Genomic DNA, 18,315 nt, shown 5'->3' with positions numbered 1-18,315 from the left:
CTCCAGGAGTGATACTCAAAAGAGCTGTTGGGTTTCCAAGAGCACCGTGGGTCACAGATTTTTTGCCCAAATCCAGGTTAATGGCCAGGCATGTTTAGAGGATTTAGATGATTCTGCTTTGTTCAGAAAACTTGTAGCAGATGTGTTTCAGGATGAGTGCTCTATGTGGGATGAGATCTGGAGCTTCCTAACACCAGCTACAGCAATTAATAGTAGTGGTATTCATTACATATTCATTACATAACATGGTTTGTTCTGTGAAACAGACTGCTAGAGAGGGAGGATGAAAATAGCAGCTGTTAATTTCAGAGGGCTGAGCCTCTGAAGACTGCACCCAGGAGGAACCAGAACCTACTTAATTCCCTTTATGCTATGGCTGAGGGCATCTGCTAAAGGGACTAGTCCTCTCCAGGGTTTTCCACTGCTGGTGCCTTTCTGGTGCCACCAGGGAACATTTTGGCTGTGCCCGAGTATTCCCTTATGACCCATCTGGAAGGGGCATCTCTGATGCTGCCTGGCCTTTGTCTCCCCTCTGCTTCCTTGATACCCACCGGGACCTGCAGCTCTTTGCTGCTCTGCACGACCTGAGGCAGCAACATGAGATTTGGGAAATGGTTTGGGGCACAGTCAGGCTGTACACCTCAGCTGTACCTGTGGTAACTGCTGTTGTGTTCCCAGACTGGGTAGCTCCAGCTGGTGTGCCTGCCTGCACCTGTGCTCAATGGGTAATTAATTGGTACAAATAGCTGCAGTAGGTAGTGTGGTGTGTGTGGTTTGAGTATCTGCTGGGCCCTGGCTTGCTGGAGCACTGGGTCTGTTCCAGAGCTGACTGGGAGCTGCTGATGGAGCAGGGCTGCGTGACAGCAAAGTACTGCCTGGCTGCCAGACGCCAGGCTGGTCTTCTGAAAGACCTGCTCTCCTTCTCCTTGGCTCTGTCATTGCAAAGGGCTCTGGGAATAGAGGCTGACTGCCTTTTCTGCCCTTGTGTTCCTAGATGGTGATGGTCGGAGACTGAAAGGAGCCATCCAGAGGAGCACAGAGACTGGGCTGGCTGTGGAAATGCCCAGCCGGACCGTCCGCCAGGCCAGCCACGAGTCCATCGAGGACAGCATGAACAGCTATGGATCAGAGGGAAAGTAAGTCATCAAAAGGGAGCTGTGCAATCATTCGTGGGATGTGCTGTCCTTATACCTATTAATTTTCCTCCAGCATGATGGATGACGTGCTCTCCTGACTTGCCTATGCTGCAGGTGCACTGCCCATTCAATTAGAGCAGATCTCTCTGCATAGCTGGCACATACTTTAGCTGTTTAGATACTTTTTTTTAGTGTCCTCATTATTCTGAGCTGAAGCAGATACCCATTACTTTTAACTGCTTTGGCTTTAGAGGAATAATTAAGGGTGAATAGCCATGGCTCATTACTGGTCATAAATTATAAGCCAGAAGTTTTTAATGTTGCACAATAGTCCATTTTCCCTGTTCCAAAATAGCCTTTTGGTTTGGGGCAGGGGAAAGTGTCAAGGTGATGAAAAGGCTGCAAGTAGCAAAATTCTGATATCACAATGCATATTTAGAAGCCTGTGTATACTTTAGTAACAAACTTCCTTTTGTTTCATCCTAGTTACAGTATCCTAAAAGAATGTGTCTCAGAAAAGATTTTTGACCCGGAGAGAAGTTACAACACACTTTGTTGCATTTAGGCTTTATACCAGAATGCAAAGCAGGGGATCTTTAGGCCAGAACTTTGGGACCTGACTTGTCTCCAGTTCTGGTTTTTATGTTTTCATTACTTGAAGCCATATATGGAGATTCAAATAATTTTATTAAGATGACCATTCATGGGAATCTTTGGAAGCAAAAACCCCACAGTATTTAAAGAAGAAGGGAACATATACCATCAGATTCTGTGCTTCTAGGTATGAGACAAAATGTTTGTATCCCTCAATGTGCTCTGTTCAAGCCAAGTTCCACACTTGGCATAGCTCTGTACATTCTCTCTAGTCCTGTGTGATATTCCAAGTGCACTGTACAGCTAAAATGCTGGGATAGTCCAAAGGCATTCTCAATTACTGTGATTCTGGTGTTAAATAAGTAATAGGCTGTAAATTAAGAGAGACTTTCTTTAGCTTTAGAAGTAGGCTAATCCTGGAAAGGCATCATAGATCTGTGCTGAAGGTTCAAAATAGTAATGAGGCACAGGCTGCGATAGCAATCTTGTCACTCCAAAGCTGTGATGTACCTTATCTCTGCTGTGAGCTGCTGTCTCCAGGGAAATATTCCTGCTACACCAGCACAGTCCTGTAGCTTGGAGTTCTGCCTCGCTACTAGATGCAGAGGATTAGTGATTAAGTTCAGTCCCTTGGCAGTGTGGGGCAAGAACCTGCTTTCATGCAGAGCAGAATTCTTTCCTTTTTATATTTACATAGCTTACCCTCCTGGGCAGAGGTGTAATTCCCTGAGTGGTCTGTGTCCTGTCATTGCATTCACTGCTTTGATTGGGCTTTCCTGGAGAGAGAGTATTCCTGCCAACAAAATATTGCACCCATACAAGTGCTGTTTCACCCTGAAGGCAGGCAGCATGTAACTATCAGCTCGACAGAGAAAGGCAAACCCTGTCTTGCAATCCAAATGTCTTTATTAGAACAAGTCTAACATGAGGTATTCCAACCTCGAATGCTGCCCGAACATCCTTGCCGGTGCCTCTGCCAGGGATAGGATGGTTTCTTCTCTTACTTCTCTGAAAAATGTGATTAAGTGGTTCCTGGATGCTTTGTTCCTAGGTGGGATAATTAATCTCTTCTGGAAAGCCGATGGGAATTGCAGCTATCTGTCTGAGCCACAACTGATAAGCAAACAGGGCTGAGAGTACAAAGAGCTAAGAGGACTCAATTCTCTTGAAACATGGTGGGAGGGAAGTTTCTCTGCTTTCTTTTCCTGTGGCAAAGAATGACATTGTTTGGGGAATAGCTTTGAGGAGCAGAAATGTGTTCCCCTGAATCAGATTTCTCTTGACCTCTGTCCTTTGCTGTACTTGTCTTCCCAGGAAGGCAAAATGAAGATCCATATATCTTTGTTAGCTGTGGCAAGTTTATTTGCTTTCTAATAAAAGCTGGTTTGGTGACTGATGCAGATACTCCCAGGTCAGAGACAGTTTTCACCAATGACTGTCAAAACCCTGATTTTCAGCAAGGCCAGGCTGCCCTAGTTCTCCCCACCCCTGTGTCCCTTTGGTGTGTTTGCACCAGGAAGAAGACAGATTCAAACCTCATCTGCCAAGACGCTTGTTTCTCAACTTCTGTATGTTTTTATAACCCTTTTCAATATAAGGACTAAAAGGACAACTTCCAAAGGTGATTTTGAGCAATGCTGATTCCATGTGAACACCAGAGTGCATGAATCCAGTTGGTTTTTTTTAATGGAGAGGCTAATTATGCAGGAGTACACCTCTCAGATATGCTAGGCCATCCTTCAACAAAATATTCCCTATGGAGTTTTACCTGAAGATGAAGTGTATTGAAGATTAGTTGAGCTAAAAGATGAATCTTCTGGAATATGAACTCATACAACATACCAGTAAGTGCTGACAGTGTCAACACACTGCTTCATCTACATTTTTGCCAGATAAAAAGTCTTCCAACCTTCTTACCCTGGTTTGATATTGTACAACAGTTGTGTACTAGTGTAGGAAATTAATGTAATAAAACTCAGTGTGGGACTTGTAGGCAGGATAATTGATGTTTATTCTGAACAAAACTGTTTTCAGTCATTCCCACTTCCAGGTTTTCACTCACTTGTGCTCTCCCCACTCCATGCAGGCACCATGCCTTGTGCATCCAGGTGCTGCAGGGAGGACCAGGAACACCATCTGTCAAGCCCTCGCTGTGTCTGCTGAGTTGTTCTTCACAACAGACTGACTGTTGGACCGGGGTTTTTTATGCTTTCTAGGGCTTACCTGCTATTTTGGAGTGATCTTTTACCTTGGAGTCTTGCTCTCTTTGATCTCTGTACATCTCGAGCAGCACTGCCACCTTTTTGTTCCCTTGCTTGGGGGATCTTTATGGCGCCAGTCTGCCCTCAGACAGGCTACGGAAGTGATGTGCTCTTTAACCTTGTTCTTCTGTCTTTGGAGGACAGGTTTGCTGCTGACAGGTTGGTTGTGCTTTTGCTGACAGGTTGGTTATGTTTTCACACACACAGATGTTTCCATTCATAATTCATCCAGACCTATCTTAGCACTGGTTACAAATCTTTACAGCAGTGAGTATTTTCTTCTATGCATATACTCAAAAATCTCCTTGAGAGGACAGTCACCCACTGCAGCAAGTGCCTATCGGGTAGTTTCAGGACACCAAGATTACTGCAAGGATACAATTCCGAATATAGGAATAACTCACAAACAACCCCCTGAGATTCAGCAGAGATCTCAGCTCCATCCTGGCTCTCACACGTTCTACATCTTGTTTTGGCTGGGCTTTGCTGCAGCTGCACGAGACCATGTGCAGCATTCAGATAGCAGTAGATTCTGGACTTGTGTGTAACTTGTTCCTGCCAACCACTTTTCCTCCTGAAAATGGAGCAGATAGGCAGAAGTGGACCTGGAACACAACCCTGCTAGCTGCTATAGTGCCTAGTCAGTGGTACTCATAGCGTTTTTGTTCTTGCTGGCCACTGCTGAGATGATTAAGTTATGGAGAGCTCAGGTGACTTTTTTACCTTAGAAAAAGCACAGCGGGTGGTGACTAGCAAAGACTTAAAGGATTGTTCTCGTATTATCTGAGATGAGTGTGCCTGTCCAGCAAGGAAGCATATCATCATCTCTCTTTTCCGTGACGAGGGCAGCACCAGCCTGAGCCCTGCCTGAAGGCCTCGTGGTGATGAGGGCAGGAGGCAGGACACAGCCTAGCATCTGTGCCAGCAGCACAGGCATGTTGTGCCTCTTGGCTGCATTCTGGCTCGTGCTGTTTGTGCAGGCTACAGCTCGTACCAGTTCTCTTGTATATGTGAGCCAACGCTGGGACTTGGGCTGGGAGAGCTGCCTGTCCTTCTCTGCTTCACTGTGGAGCACTAAATACAAGGAAGCTGGAGAAGATATTGGCCTGGCTTCTGATCACAGAGCCACATAAAGCTTCACTTTCCTACACCAAAAATTATCCATGGTCGTTCAGGAATTACCATAAGATTTGATTGGCGAATGCACCGTTCAGGAAATTCATGTTGCAGCTATTCACTGAGTTTCTTTTTTTCACACCCAAAGCCAGGGGACTTCTAGACTCTTTTACAGAAAATGATGTTGAGGGCTTTTCTTCTTTCCAAGTCCTTTAAAAAAATGTAATGAAATGTGTTGTTAATACAGTTCAAGCTATACAAAATCAAGGCCTTTCAAGCTGGAGCCACAAAAGACATGGAGATTGTTTCTGTGATACTCTGAGAAATTTATCAGCCTGTTCAGCAACAGCACATCCTTTTGTGCTAGTAAAGCTTGACCAGCGCTGCTCAGAAAGGATATGACCTTGAGAGCTGTAGTTACAGCAGTAAATCCAGTGAATCCCAACTTCAGCAAGCTCTTGGGAACAGACAGAGTTGCTCTCTGAAGACAGGTAGCTATCTTTTATTCAGTGAGTCTGAGATGACTAGTGATTGCTAAAAATGGAGCTAGCCTGGCAAGGTGGAGAAGGGAATGGGGGAGTTCTTTGTACAGAATTCACTGCATAGTTTTTATAGCAGCGTTTTGGTGGCAGAATTCATACAGCAGAAGGAATCGGATACACGAGCGGAGTACAATGTGTTACAGCACATAAGACAGCACGTCACAGTGCTAAAAATGTTACAGAAAGTGGAGTGGCCAGAAAAGAAGCTTGTTGAGAGGCAGAGACAGAGATATTGCCTGGCAGAGGAGAGAGGTGCAGTCAGTGGGGTTAGCGTGGGTTTGGGTCCTGCGGGGATAGATGCTCATGGAAAACATTCCCGGCCAAAATCAAGGCTCCTGCAGCATCCACATCGACTCTGCGTGCCCAGTCCCCTGGCAATGTAGTCAGATGCATATTCCATTAATAATTCCTCATGTGCACCATGAATATTTTACAGATAGGGGCAATGGACATTAAGTTAACAAGTTCTGCCTTCCTCCTTAGGTGATGGATCTCTGCTTGGCCTCCGTGTGTAAGATGCGATTTAAAAGACGTTAACATGCAATATGGATGAGTGTGATTGTTACACAGGACATTACTGCTCCCTGAAATTGGAGTTCTGATGGGATTTTTTTAATGCTCAAATAAAATCACTGTCAAATATGTTATCAGTCTCAAAGGAGGCTTCCCCCTCCCCATTTCTTCTGGCTGAAGGAATGTGTTGGTGTCCCTGGTTTTTAACAACAGAGCTGGAGAATTTAGCTCTGTTAGATGTAGGTGTAGAGCAAATCTGTTAGTTCAGCTGTGCAAGTCCAAACCATTCAGGTGCATGGCTGTGTTTAGGCAACTTGCTTATTAATTGCAACTTTGTCCCATAAGAGGACAAAAAAATGTCTTTTAGAAGATACAGTAATTTCTAAACCCTGAACCCAGTCACATCCCATGTACGAACTAGACACAGTGGAGCACCTCTTTAAGGATGTATTGCTTCTGGAGACGTGATGATGGCAAATAGGTAGTTGTGTGGATAATGTAAATGAATCCATGTAAAGAACAAGACAAAATGTTATCTCCTGCGAATAGTTATTGTCTGGCTGTACCTGGAGGTGGCTGTGCTGAAGCTGTCTGACTTCACCACCACCCCAACCTGGCTAAACCCACAGCAGTGCAGCTCTGCAGGAGTCAAGGTGTGCAACTTGTGGACTAGAGAGGCAGGAATGGGGATTTGGTCCGAGGGGGGGACGCAAAATTATCTTCTGCTCTTGGTAGAGCTCCTGGACAAAAGGGAGCAGATGAATGCCTCCCTCTGCATTTCTTCTGCACAGATGCAGCAGTCAGGGTGTGGCCGTTGCAAACTGGTAAAATCAAGACCAGTCCCAAAGTCTTGTAAGGCAGAATAAAAAAGTTACATTATCAAGAGGAAAAGAAAGGGAGGGACTATGTGGACTGTTTTCCGAACTGATAACTTACAAATGGCGTTCAGGACTGACATGTGAAGAGAAAAGGATTCGGAAGGAAAGAGTCAAGCAAAGCACAGGAATAAAGTCTCAGGGAAGGATTTTAAGAAAAGGTTAGACAAGTGGCTGTCATGGATGATGAAAATAAGGCTGCTCTGACTGTGGGACCTGGGTGTGGACTAGCTGACCTGTGGATGCATCTTACCATATTTCCTGCGAGTTTTACAAGGTTTTGACAAGCTGATTCCGCAGACATTTGCAATAGCATAATGGGATACCTGGCATAGAGAGTCCCAGAAGCAATTTAAAAATAGATTTAGAAAAGAGGTCAGACAAACTCCGCACGGACAGGAAAAGAAATTAATGATACATTTTCCCTAAATGTGTCTGTGCTGTTGCACACTCTGCATGCTAATGTGCAGCTACCAGCGGGCAGGGGTGGGAAGGGGCTGAGCAGAGCCACATACACTGTGTGAAGAGGGATCAGCACAGCTGCTCTGCATTTTCTTTATGGTATTTTGCACAGAAATCAGCATTGTCCATTTAGGCATTCAAATCCTGATCAGTTTACAACCAGCTCTGAAAAACTGGTTCTCCACCCAGTCATATATAACGAGCAGCCACTGTGCCGTGAAGGAAGAGACTGCATGATGCTTTGCATGCAGAGAGGAAGGACACGAATCCTTACAAGGGGTAGGTCAGGAAATGCTGCTACCTTGAAAGAGCAGAGAAGCAAGTAACTGGCAAAGAGCCTTCAAGCCACTCTTAAATTACACTACAGAGGACAGATTTCCTACGCCCTGACCTACAGCATGCAGTGCAGGAGCACAGTCTTCAGCGACTGCTGCACAGATTTCCTAAACAATCAGGACAAGGAATGCTGTGATTAAAAGAAGAAGGTCTAGGCAATCTCAGCCGCAGTCTGAACACACTAAGATCCAGTGAACAGGCAGTTTTATACTGCGTATAAACGTGTCACAAAAGACAGAAGTGTTTTATGCTATCGTCTTTGTCATAAAGTCGGGATGGTGTTGGTACCTGCTCTGCATGAGCACCGCGTGCGAACCTTGGGAGCTGCCGGCGCTGACTGCGGGGTCTTGTCTCCCTCTCGTGGGTGTCCGCACGGCTGCAGCGACAGCCACTGTCCCTGTGTCCCTGCAGCCTGCCGGGGAGGTGGCTGTGCTGCCTGGCTGCTGTGCCAGGCTCGGGCTTAGAAACGGCTATTTTATCCATGTGGCTGAAATGGGGTGCTAAGCCTTGGGGGGAGTTTGTACCTGTGCCAACAGTGTTAATGTTTGTGCAGGTTTCTGCTGTGTTGCTGGGCTCAGAGATCCCAGGATTGGTAGTATCCAGAGTGTTGTCCCTGCTCTGCCTCCTTAACTACAGCCGAGGGACATGATCTGAGCATCCTCCGGCAAAATGTCCTTCATTTGTCCTTGACACCCTGGAGGCATCATTGACTTCCCTGTGCTCTCCCTGTGCCTTCTGGTTTATAACAGAGTTGCATTCAACTTATAGCCAATTCCACAGCAAACCCATAATCTTTAACTTCGTTAAAATCATTCTCATTTGGCTGTGGCAAAACAAAGCCTGTGAATCATGATTAGTGAACGCAAAGGGCCAGAGAAGATGTAATTAATTTCTCTTTGCTGTTCAAGGGCTGTGCTGCCCTCGCTCAGTGGAGGATTTGTGCCCTTTAGACAAAAGGCTGACAAGTCTCACCTGTTAATCTTCTCTGTGTGCAGCTGTTTGCAGCACGAGATGGTCCTGCCACCTCCCTGGTCCCCAGGTCCCTGCTGGCTGTGACAGCTGCTATTTGCAAGTCAGCTGCAAAACGCTCCCTCTTTATTCCTCTGGCTGTATTTAGCATTTCTCTTTAGAGTGCAATAAAACAGAAAACAACTCATATCAGTGATAACCAGGTTGTAGCAATTTCTCCCCTTAAGGGAGAGGTGATGGGAGGGGAAGGACTTTCCAGGATCTCTCCAGTGTGTGTGCAACATATCTGTTGGCTGGCACCCAAGGTGGAGCCACCAGTCACCTGTGGCAGATCCCTTCAGGAGGATGTCTCCCTGCCAGCACATCCAGTGTGTGGTGCTTCAGCTGTAAAACTGGTTGCTGAATCAAGGGCAGGTCAGAACAGCTCAGTTTCTTCAGAGGTCAGGCAGGAAAAGTCTGCTGAGCATGCAGCATGTGGCAGAGGAGGGCTCTTGGGAGCACGAAGGCTGCATTTAAAGAGCTGAAAGATGTCACAGTGATCCCTGGAGCACTCTTCCTCCCTGCTTTAGCTGCAGGAAAAGCAAGTGAGTGAATGGGGAAGGTCTCTCCCACCAATCTTGCTGTACTCATCCCCCTCACCTTAGCATCTCAGCTTCTTTCTGAGCACTTGACAGACAGAGCTCACTGAGCTGGATTGGAGCATCCTAAATTTAGTCAATGCAGCTAAATGGTTCCTGCTGTTTTTAATTCACATTCATACTAAGTTTCTGCAGTTTTATTTTCCCCTTCCCTCTCATCTCAAGGGAGAAGCAATGGCTTTCTTGGAGGTAGCTTATGATTTTTCCAGACAGAAATTGTTTCCATTCCAGGGTTATTGGCAATACCCACATATATGTCCAGGAATTGGTCAAAGCCAAGAGCCTGATTTAGAGCTGTTGCTTCTAATGTCTAATAAAGCTGCACTGCAAAAGGTCAGCCTCTGTGCAATGTGGCAGCCAGTCCCACCAGCTAATAGCACAAGCTATGCAAGAATTGGTTCACTATGTCTTCCCTTCCCAGTCAAATACAACAACAGCAGGGAACATTAAGTGTCTAACCTAACACTGAGTTTTATATTGTGCTAGTAAACCTATTAACTAGGGCTGTTATCCAGACTGCCCAAGCCTTGACATTGGCCTGTGTTTCTAAGTGGGTTTTGTCATTCCTCATGGGATCAGCCTCAGAGTTACAAAGCAGCAGCAGCTTCATTCAAGCAGCAGCTCAGCTGCTCTCCATCAAGGGTCTGTGCTTGTGGCCCAGCCCTGGTGTCCCTGCAGCATGTCCTGCCCTCTGGCAGTGGTGTGCACTGAGGAGTGTTCATCGTTTCAAGGTCATCCGGAGCCCTCTAACTTCTGAATCCATGTGGAGGTAACACCAACCTTTGTTTTGCTTTAAACGCTTCCAGCTGCCATTGATTTGCATTTAGACAAACAGCTCTTGTGCTTTTTAACAGTGTCCTTAAGGCTCTCCTGCTGTTTTCCTCTCTATCATTGATATAGGCTGCAGCATCAGCTGCTCCATTACCAGGTTCTTTGTCTTTCTCCTGGGCAGCCCCAGCTGCTGGGCAGAGCCTTTGCTAGCAGTGTTCATAACCTTACAGAATGGCTTGGGTTGGAAGAGACCTAGTCCCAGCCCTGCTGCCATGGGCAGGGACACCTTCCACCGGACCAGAGGAGGGTGAGCAGATGTGTGAGGGCACAGGTGGCTTCTCTCCACGCATGTATAAAGGGCAGACAAATACTTGGCATCAGTCTTTGACATGATTTTCCCCCAGCAGGTAAGAGGAAATGGTTTTCCATGACAGGTTTTGTGAATTGTTTTGAGTATTCAGGGGCCAGAGAGGTTTATCTTCTTTGCTGTCCTGCAGCATGTGGAGTTTCTGTGCGTGGTCTTCTAGCTTTGTGTCCCCACTGTAGTAACATGGCTGGACTTTACCCCAGAGAGGAATTGTTCCAAGACCTGGTTGTGAGTGTGATTTGTGCTATCACAGCCCTCAGCTTCACTCAATCCTGGGCTTCCCCGCCTCTGTCCTAGTCCTCAGCATCTTGTTAATTAGCCCAAGCATCTGTTCTGAGCACAGCAGTGAACATTTCCCTGAACAGTTATGAGTTGTCTTGCCAGCTTGTTATTTACGTGCTCGTTCAGGTCACACACTCCCTGGGGCAGGAGTGAGACCCGAGTTTGGCCCATTTATCTTCCATGAGTTGAGGAGAATAAAGAAAACATTTACCTTCTGGCTGATGGTCCATTCATCTCCTGTTGAATCTTATGTCTTTCTCTGTCAGGCCTCTTTTTTTCTTGAACTATTTTGAGTTCTCTAAGCACTACTTTTCATCCTTTTTTGACTCTCTGTGTGCAGCTCAAAACGCCTGAGCCAGCAGGCTCATGGAGTCTCGCTGGTCCTCGTGTGCACCATGACTCACTTCTTCCCTCCTTCTATGGGCAAATCATGAGCCTGATGAATCCTGTCTGGCTCCGGGCTCCCTCTTCCCCTGCCTCCCCCATCCCATGTCCCTGCAGATTTACTGGCCCTGGGGATGTCTCTCTCTGTGCACAGTCCATCATTGGCAGCCTGACCACAAATCCAGCACCTTTGTCCTGGTCCTGTGCTCAGGGCACTGCTCCCTGCAGAGGGCTGCCCTGGTGGGACCAGCACGTGCCAGGTGGTGGTGAGGCAGGAGTTGTGTACCCACAGGGAGCAGAGTGTGGCCTTCTGCCCCTGGGATGAACTGGGGATGCACCTTGTGCTGCTGAGGATTTGGCGACGCAGAAAACAGAGAAAAATCTTAAGCCTTCTCTGCAATTAATGCCAACCATTCTGTTGTATTTCAAAATACCACCTGGAGTGTTTGTGCAAACAGTGGATTCAGGGTGAAAAAACACTGAAATGGAGAAAATCCATCCACGCAGAGCTCCTCCCAAGCCTGTCTACCAGGATGCTAACACACCTTCCTCCCTCATCCATTTTCACAAAGGTGACATTCGTAAAGAGCTCAAGGGCAGGCTTTGCCATGCTGATGGCTCAGCAGCTCCCTGTATAGCAGAGATAACCAGGTTTCTCAAAGAGCCAGGTCAGCGTGCAGGGGAGGTGCAGTGCTCCATGGAAAAGTCAGGTCATCTAATGCAGGGCCCCCATCACAGGGAGCTGAGCCACCCTGTGAACCTGTCACAAGGACATGTGCTAGTGACACGTCCTTTTCAGTCCCATACACAGCGTGATGCTGAGGTGTGTGTGCTACCTTCCTCCTTCCTTGTCAGATTAAATAAATACACCCATGGGGCTGAGACCAGGTCTGCAAATAGGTAATGAGAGCTGAAATTCTAACCTGAAATTAACACACTGCTGGTTGAATGAGGTTTGAAAAGAATTTTTTTTTTAATGTCTTTTAAATGTAACTGCCTTGCAGGGGGGGCATCAACAAGGCTTTGTGGCTGACTCAGCTGTGTGAGAGCCTGCGGTCCCCAGCCCACCCCACAGGCAGAGCTCCTCACTGCTGTCACTTGTGCCCAACGTGCAGCCTCCTCACAGCATCCTCTCTGAGAAATGAGTTTGGGGAGGCAGGGAGCTGTGTCATTACGTGGATAATTGCCCCCTCCAAAGATGTTTGGAAGAGTGGAGGAGGTTGGTAATTGTGCCTGACTTTGGCTCACAGCAGCTTCCCTGGAGGCAGAGTGCAGCACCCGGCGCGGCAGCGTGGGTACCCCAGCACAGCTCCTGATGTGTGCTTCAGCAGCTGTGTCATGCTTTGGCACATGCATGCAGGACAGATGTAGGTGTTGAATGCTGGCCTCGAGCCTCCTCCTTACCATTTGCAGCAAGTTTTTCTACAACCTCTGAAACAGCTGCATAAATCAGGGTACAACTGGGTAAATCTTGGTTTGCATCAGTGTGCCACAGGCTTTGATCCTTTTGTGTTGCTTCACACCTGTCCAAGTGCAGTGACCAGCACCTGTAGCTACACTGCAGATCAGCCACAGGTGCCTGGTGACTAGATTTGGAGGCTCTTTTCCCCCAACAACTTTTGTTCTGCTGCAGTTACTGTGGCAGAGGCACTGCTGATGTTTGAGGACACTGTGCCTTTAGCCTTGCACCAGCCTTCAGGTGCTCTTTGTGACTGTGGTGATGGAAGCAGGTATGAAAGCCACAGAGTGGATGTGATGGATGCTTCTGGTGTTGAGCAGTAGGAAATGGGACTCTCTGGTCAAAAAGGAGATGTATTGCTCTCTGTGTATATGATAGGGAATTGAGTCCCAGGGGGATTGATGCTCACCCTCCTCATCTCACTTCTAACTACTGCTCTAGATGCATTATTCCCTCCCCAGAAATGAGGATTGGGAAGGGGTGTCTACCAAGAGAGACCCTATAAGCTGTTCTAGGAATCTGCTACTTGGAAGAGGTGACAGGCTGCATATGAGCCTGAGATGTCAGAGATTGTCCTTAGAGATAATTGGTTATAGTTAAACAAGTATTAACCAACTGTTGACAGCTACTGGGTTTTTTTTTTGTATGGGAAAAGAGATTTAAAATTGATTCCATGTAATTAAACTGCCTGGAAATCAGTGAGTTTTGCAATGGAAAAAGGCTTTTGTGGATGTAATTCATTTCAAAGATATAGTAAATCTGGTTCTGTAGTTACTGGATTGTTTTAAAATGCAAATTAACCACTTGCCAAACTCATTTTGTTTTGCAGCTTGAATTTCAGTGGAGTCCATCTGGCATCTGCTGGGCAGTTTAGTGATTTTCTGGGGAGCATGGGCCCTGCACAGTTTGTTGGGCGTCAGACCTTGGCCACCACCTCGATGGGTAAGGAACACAAAGGTGTTGGGTGGCTTTAATTTAAACTTGAACAGACCTCTCTTACAAGTCACCTAATAATGTGTCCAGCGTCTGCTGATCTCCCACTGTGCTGCTCCATTTCTCTGTTAAATCGAGTGAGTTTGGCCAAAAGGTTTTGCTGACTGCAGCAAATGTGGCATTAGTAGGAGAAGAGCAGCTTTGTGCTTTCCTACCTCAGCTCTGAAGGGCACAGACTAAGTAAAATGCAGCTAAAATCCAAAAAATGCATCTTGTGCATTTTGGTGGTTTTCTTTCTCTGTAAAGATTTTCTTCTGGTCCATCATAATTGCATTTTCCAAAGTAGCCTGCAATCCTAGGTGCTTCTGTTTGGGAGAGATGAGAGGCTCACTGCCACAAAGGGTAGGAGACTGAGCCACCCCAGCCATGCTAGAGGGTTGGCAGGCAAGTTTGTCTTTCAAAATGTGGGCTCGAATCGCTGTGGAGCTGCTCCAGAGTAACACAGGAGTTGATCAGGCACATACAGTTTGTTGCAGCTTGTAGGAAGTGGGACGTGGAGATTGGTTTTTCAACATTTTTGTAGCCCATGGAGTTACTGTTTTGAAAGTCTTCTATCCATTTTATTTCGGTCTAGGGGACGTGGAAATTGGCTTGCAAGAGCGAAATGGGCAGCTAGAAGTGGATATCATTCAGGCTCGAGGACTGACACCAAAACCAGGCTCCAAAACACTGCCAGGTAGTATGCTTTGATCTCCCAAAGTAATTCCCTGAGCCTCCTGCCATGCTTGTGAATAGGAAAAATTGTAATCCCACTTGGCTTCTGCAGGACTAAGCAGTGTCTGTGCAGTACTGAAAATAAGGCTGGCTGAGCAAATCTTCTCCCTGCTGTAAATGCCTTCTTTAGAAATACCCAAGCCATGGCACTCTGTCTTTTCTGAAGTGAGCATGAAGATATTTTCCATATCTGACCATATTTATGTTTTCCAGCTGCTTACATCAAAGCTTACCTTCTCGAGAATGGCGTGTGCATTGCGAAAAAGAAGACAAAAGTGGCTCGCAAATCATTAGACCCTTTGTACAATCAGGTGTTACTGTTTGCTGAGAGCCCCCAGGGCAAAGTATTACAGGTAAGATGAGCAAGTCTCAGGTCTGTCTGTCTCTTCCACCTCTTATGGAAGGTATTAAATCTGGCAAGGGATCTGGATACCCAACATAGATGAGAAAAGCAGTGTTTTCATTGGAACAGATGCACTTGATCTGAACATAACAAATGGAAAGGAAAATGTTTTTTCATACTGAAATTGATTGTTATTTGACCCCCAACCAGGTACCATGAGTGCCTACCAAGAAAAGGTTGATTTTTGTTTTATTAATTCTTTTTTTCCACCCAGTTAGGAGATGGATGGTACCTATATGTGCTAAACAATCTTGCAGCATAGGTTTCTTCTGTGTCCATACACATTCAGAGCACTGCTTTGCCATCACTCAGTCACATATCCTCTCCTTTTCTACTTCTTTTCTGTTACTGCCATGCATTTTCTGCCATACTTGTGTTTTCAACTTTGGATCTGTTTCCAGAGCAAAGAGTTATTTACATTGTTAATTCATATCTAAATCATTTCCATCCCATAAAGCCTGGCTAAAGTCCATTGATAATATTGATGTAATTAATCCATGAGTTTCTATTGTTTACCTCCACTGACATATGGATTGCAGCTAACCTGCTGGACCCTGTTCATTAGTGACCTCTTCCTCATTTACTTTGGCTAGAAGTATTTTCCCCGATGCAATGAGACTGCACATTTTTGACTGAAATGGGGTGGGACCTGGCTTGGTCTGCCCTTGCCTTGTGTGGGTTTCCTTACCTGCTGCCTTGGTGCCATGAAAGGCACATATTCCAAGAAGAATGAGGAACTTGTCTCTCTGCTGGTGACTGTGCCACCAAACCAACTTTGTGCAGTGGCTTCCATCTCCTGCTGGCCTTGAGTGTGAATTTTTGTCTTTTAATTGACATTCGTTGCCTTTCCTACCTCATTGTACAGAAAATACTAATGTTGTGGTTATTTGGAACCTACGGAAAGAAGCTGTCAGGATTAGCCAGAGATCACTAGCCATTGTCATAACCCATCCTACTCATCCTCTCCTCTTCAGAACACGGACTCACTCTGGAGTCAGTCGTCACCTTTGTCTTGAGCCACATAGGGCCACTTGGCCACGTGCAGACCTCCAGCATGCCTAAGCCCATGACCCTCACTGCATCTGTTGTTCCACCCACTGGTCTCCATCATGTCGTAAGTGTGATTCAGCTTTCCCTGCTCACCTGCCAGCTCTTTCATTAGCCCTTCCTCTGTGCCTGCAAGCCGTCTTGGCCGTCTGTTCTGCTCCCCCTGCATGCCACTCCATATGTGCCCCTTGCATCACTGGTCCTGTTTGCCAGTGCTCAGCTCCTGCCCTTTCTCCAGGTGAGTGGCTGTGCCTCGTCTCCATCTGCCCTTGAGCTGCAAGTGCAAAGTTAAAACATGCTCAATCTGTTGGCTTTTTGACCCAAACTGTCGCCCACCTTTTTTTTGTTGGTTTATTTTTCCAGATCAGGAGCTCTTCCTGCCCTTTCCCCAAGCCACCTTTTGGTGTGTCCAAGGCCCATTGTGTGCCGGGACCAGGTTTTGCCTGCAGGTATTGGACTGCAGCTCCAGGGATGCTTTGTGCAGGTGCTGTCCCTGCCCAGCAATTAGAACAGCATGATGGTGTCTCACCCATGTTTGGTTAGATCATCAACCAGAGCTTCACATCACCTGTTGGTAGAGTAAATCTTTCTGCTCTCCTCAGGCTGTAGTAAAGCTCTGGGAAGCTGGATGAGTAGAAAGAAGGATTGTCAGATTTGTGTATCCCAAGCAAGTGTGCAAGTTGGAGGATTAACTGTGCTCCCCCTTCTTGTTCCCAAGGTGATAGTCTGGGGGAACTATGGACGCATGGAACGCAAGCACTTCATGGGAGTCGCCAGGGTCCTCCTGGAAGAACTGGATTTGTCAACTTTAGCAATCGGCTGGTACAAGCTCTTCCCAACTTCCTCGATGGTAGATCCCACTACAGGCCCACTCCTGCGTCAGTCCTCACAGCTTTCCCTGGAGAGCACAGTGGGACCCTGCTGTGACAGGTCTTAGTGAGTAAGGAAGGGGGAACTGCTTTTGTTTTTTAAACATGCTGTCAAGGTTTTGTTTGCTGGAACTCTGACCTCAAGCGCAATGCATGTTCAAATCAGTTCTTGTGGAGCTGGAAGAGGAGGATAAACCAGTGACCTTAGACAGAAGACGAGGGGGAGGGCACTGTGCTCTCTCCGTCCGAGGAGGAGGTGCCGTGGGGCATGAGTCCTAGTTGTCAAATTAGACATACACCTCTTGTTTCACTTCTCTCGCTGTCATTCTTGGACCCTTGTTTCAGATCTATATTAACCCTGGAAAGTTGCAGCGTTTGAAAGAATTTGGGGGGAGTAAAGAAGGAAGTTTTCTTACCTGTGTCTTAGAAATTTCTGATATGGATTCTTTCATGAGGAAGTACCTGAAAAATTCAGAGGGCGATGTCTGGCCTAAAAAGAGTAGAGGCAGAAAGTTTAAGAAGAAGCATTAGGTTTTTTTATAAGGTCTTTCTTTTTGAAAGGAAGCAAAAGAAAGAAACCTGCAACTCTTTCTTTAGAATCAGTTCCCTGTCACTGAGTCATGTTAGCTGTAACACTGTCGTTGCTGTGTTTTCAAACTGTGCCAAATTACCAGCAAGTGTCTTTACTGCATTACGTGTCTAACACTGCTGATGAAGCATACTTGGTGGGAGAACAAGTAGCGCCTACTTAGACCAGACAGTTTAAACAGAGTTCGAGTTTAGCAGGCTAATTAACTACAATTTTTCCACTAGAAGTGGGAGCTGAACATCAGACTTGCAGCTTGAGATGTTTTGTATTGTCAGATACAACGTTCTGCAATTTAATGACTCCCTTACTTGTTGCTGTGCATCCTTCAGTCATGATGTCTTCTATCTTCTGCTTTTCCTCCATCTCCTTTGTACTGGTACATATCTGCTGGAGATGTGCCCTTCCTGTTGTGCTGTGGACTGACCTGAAATGGGACTGTTTTATTCTGCCATAGGAGAGGAGATTGAGGTTTCTGGAGGGTGAAGAAGAAAGAAACCTCAGCTTGTCATCTGACAAGAAGGTGCTGGAGAGCACATAACCTTCCTTGTGGAGAGAGAGGTGCTTCAGGCAGTCTCTGTAGTACACAGACATTGTCAAGTGTCCTGCAAGAGGAGATAGGATCCACAAAGTGTGGAGAGGTAGTGGGTGAGGAATCTGGTCACAGCATGTCTATTCTGTTCATTAAAGGGCAACTCTAGCTGCAAACAAGTCTTGTAGATCCAGCCAGTGAAGCACATGCTCTGGGCTGCTGAGCTGAGGCAGCTGCTGCCAGCAGCCAAGTGCTGGAGGAAGTGCACTAGATCCTTCAGACAATTAAACACTTGTTATCCAAAATCACAGAGAATCTCCAAAGATTTTCTGTTGATCGCTCTGTTTTGGCTAGGTTGTGTCTTTGTTCCTAATGAGGATTTGATGACTGCTGTCCCAGGAGAAGCTTTTGGAGATGTTTTACTTTGTGATTTAAAAGAGAAGGTCCCATGTGATGTGTAGGAATG

The 18,315-nt window shown here is 46.4% G+C and overlaps 1 protein-coding gene across 1 annotated transcript; it reads left to right on the top strand.

The window, feature by feature from the left end:
• The first annotated feature begins 999 nt into the window (after positions 1–999).
• On the top strand, positions 1,000–16,799 carry RIMS4 (regulating synaptic membrane exocytosis 4). Its single transcript, XM_009079871.1, has 5 exons — positions 1,000–1,136; positions 13,535–13,647; positions 14,273–14,374; positions 14,626–14,765; positions 16,581–16,799. Exons 1-5 carry the CDS (start codon positions 1,060–1,062, stop codon positions 16,797–16,799), a joined length of 651 nt encoding a protein of 216 aa, XP_009078119.1. The 5' UTR covers positions 1,000–1,059.
• The last annotated feature ends 1,516 nt before the right edge of the window (positions 16,800–18,315 follow it).

The sequence above is a fragment of the Acanthisitta chloris genome, unplaced genomic scaffold (assembly GCF_000695815.1).
Source record: "Acanthisitta chloris isolate BGI_N310 unplaced genomic scaffold, ASM69581v1 scaffold22448, whole genome shotgun sequence".
NCBI classification, from domain to species: domain Eukaryota; kingdom Metazoa; phylum Chordata; class Aves; order Passeriformes; family Acanthisittidae; genus Acanthisitta; species Acanthisitta chloris.
Note: the sequence above shows the minus strand (reverse complement) of the source record. Positions and strands in the feature narration are given on the sequence as shown.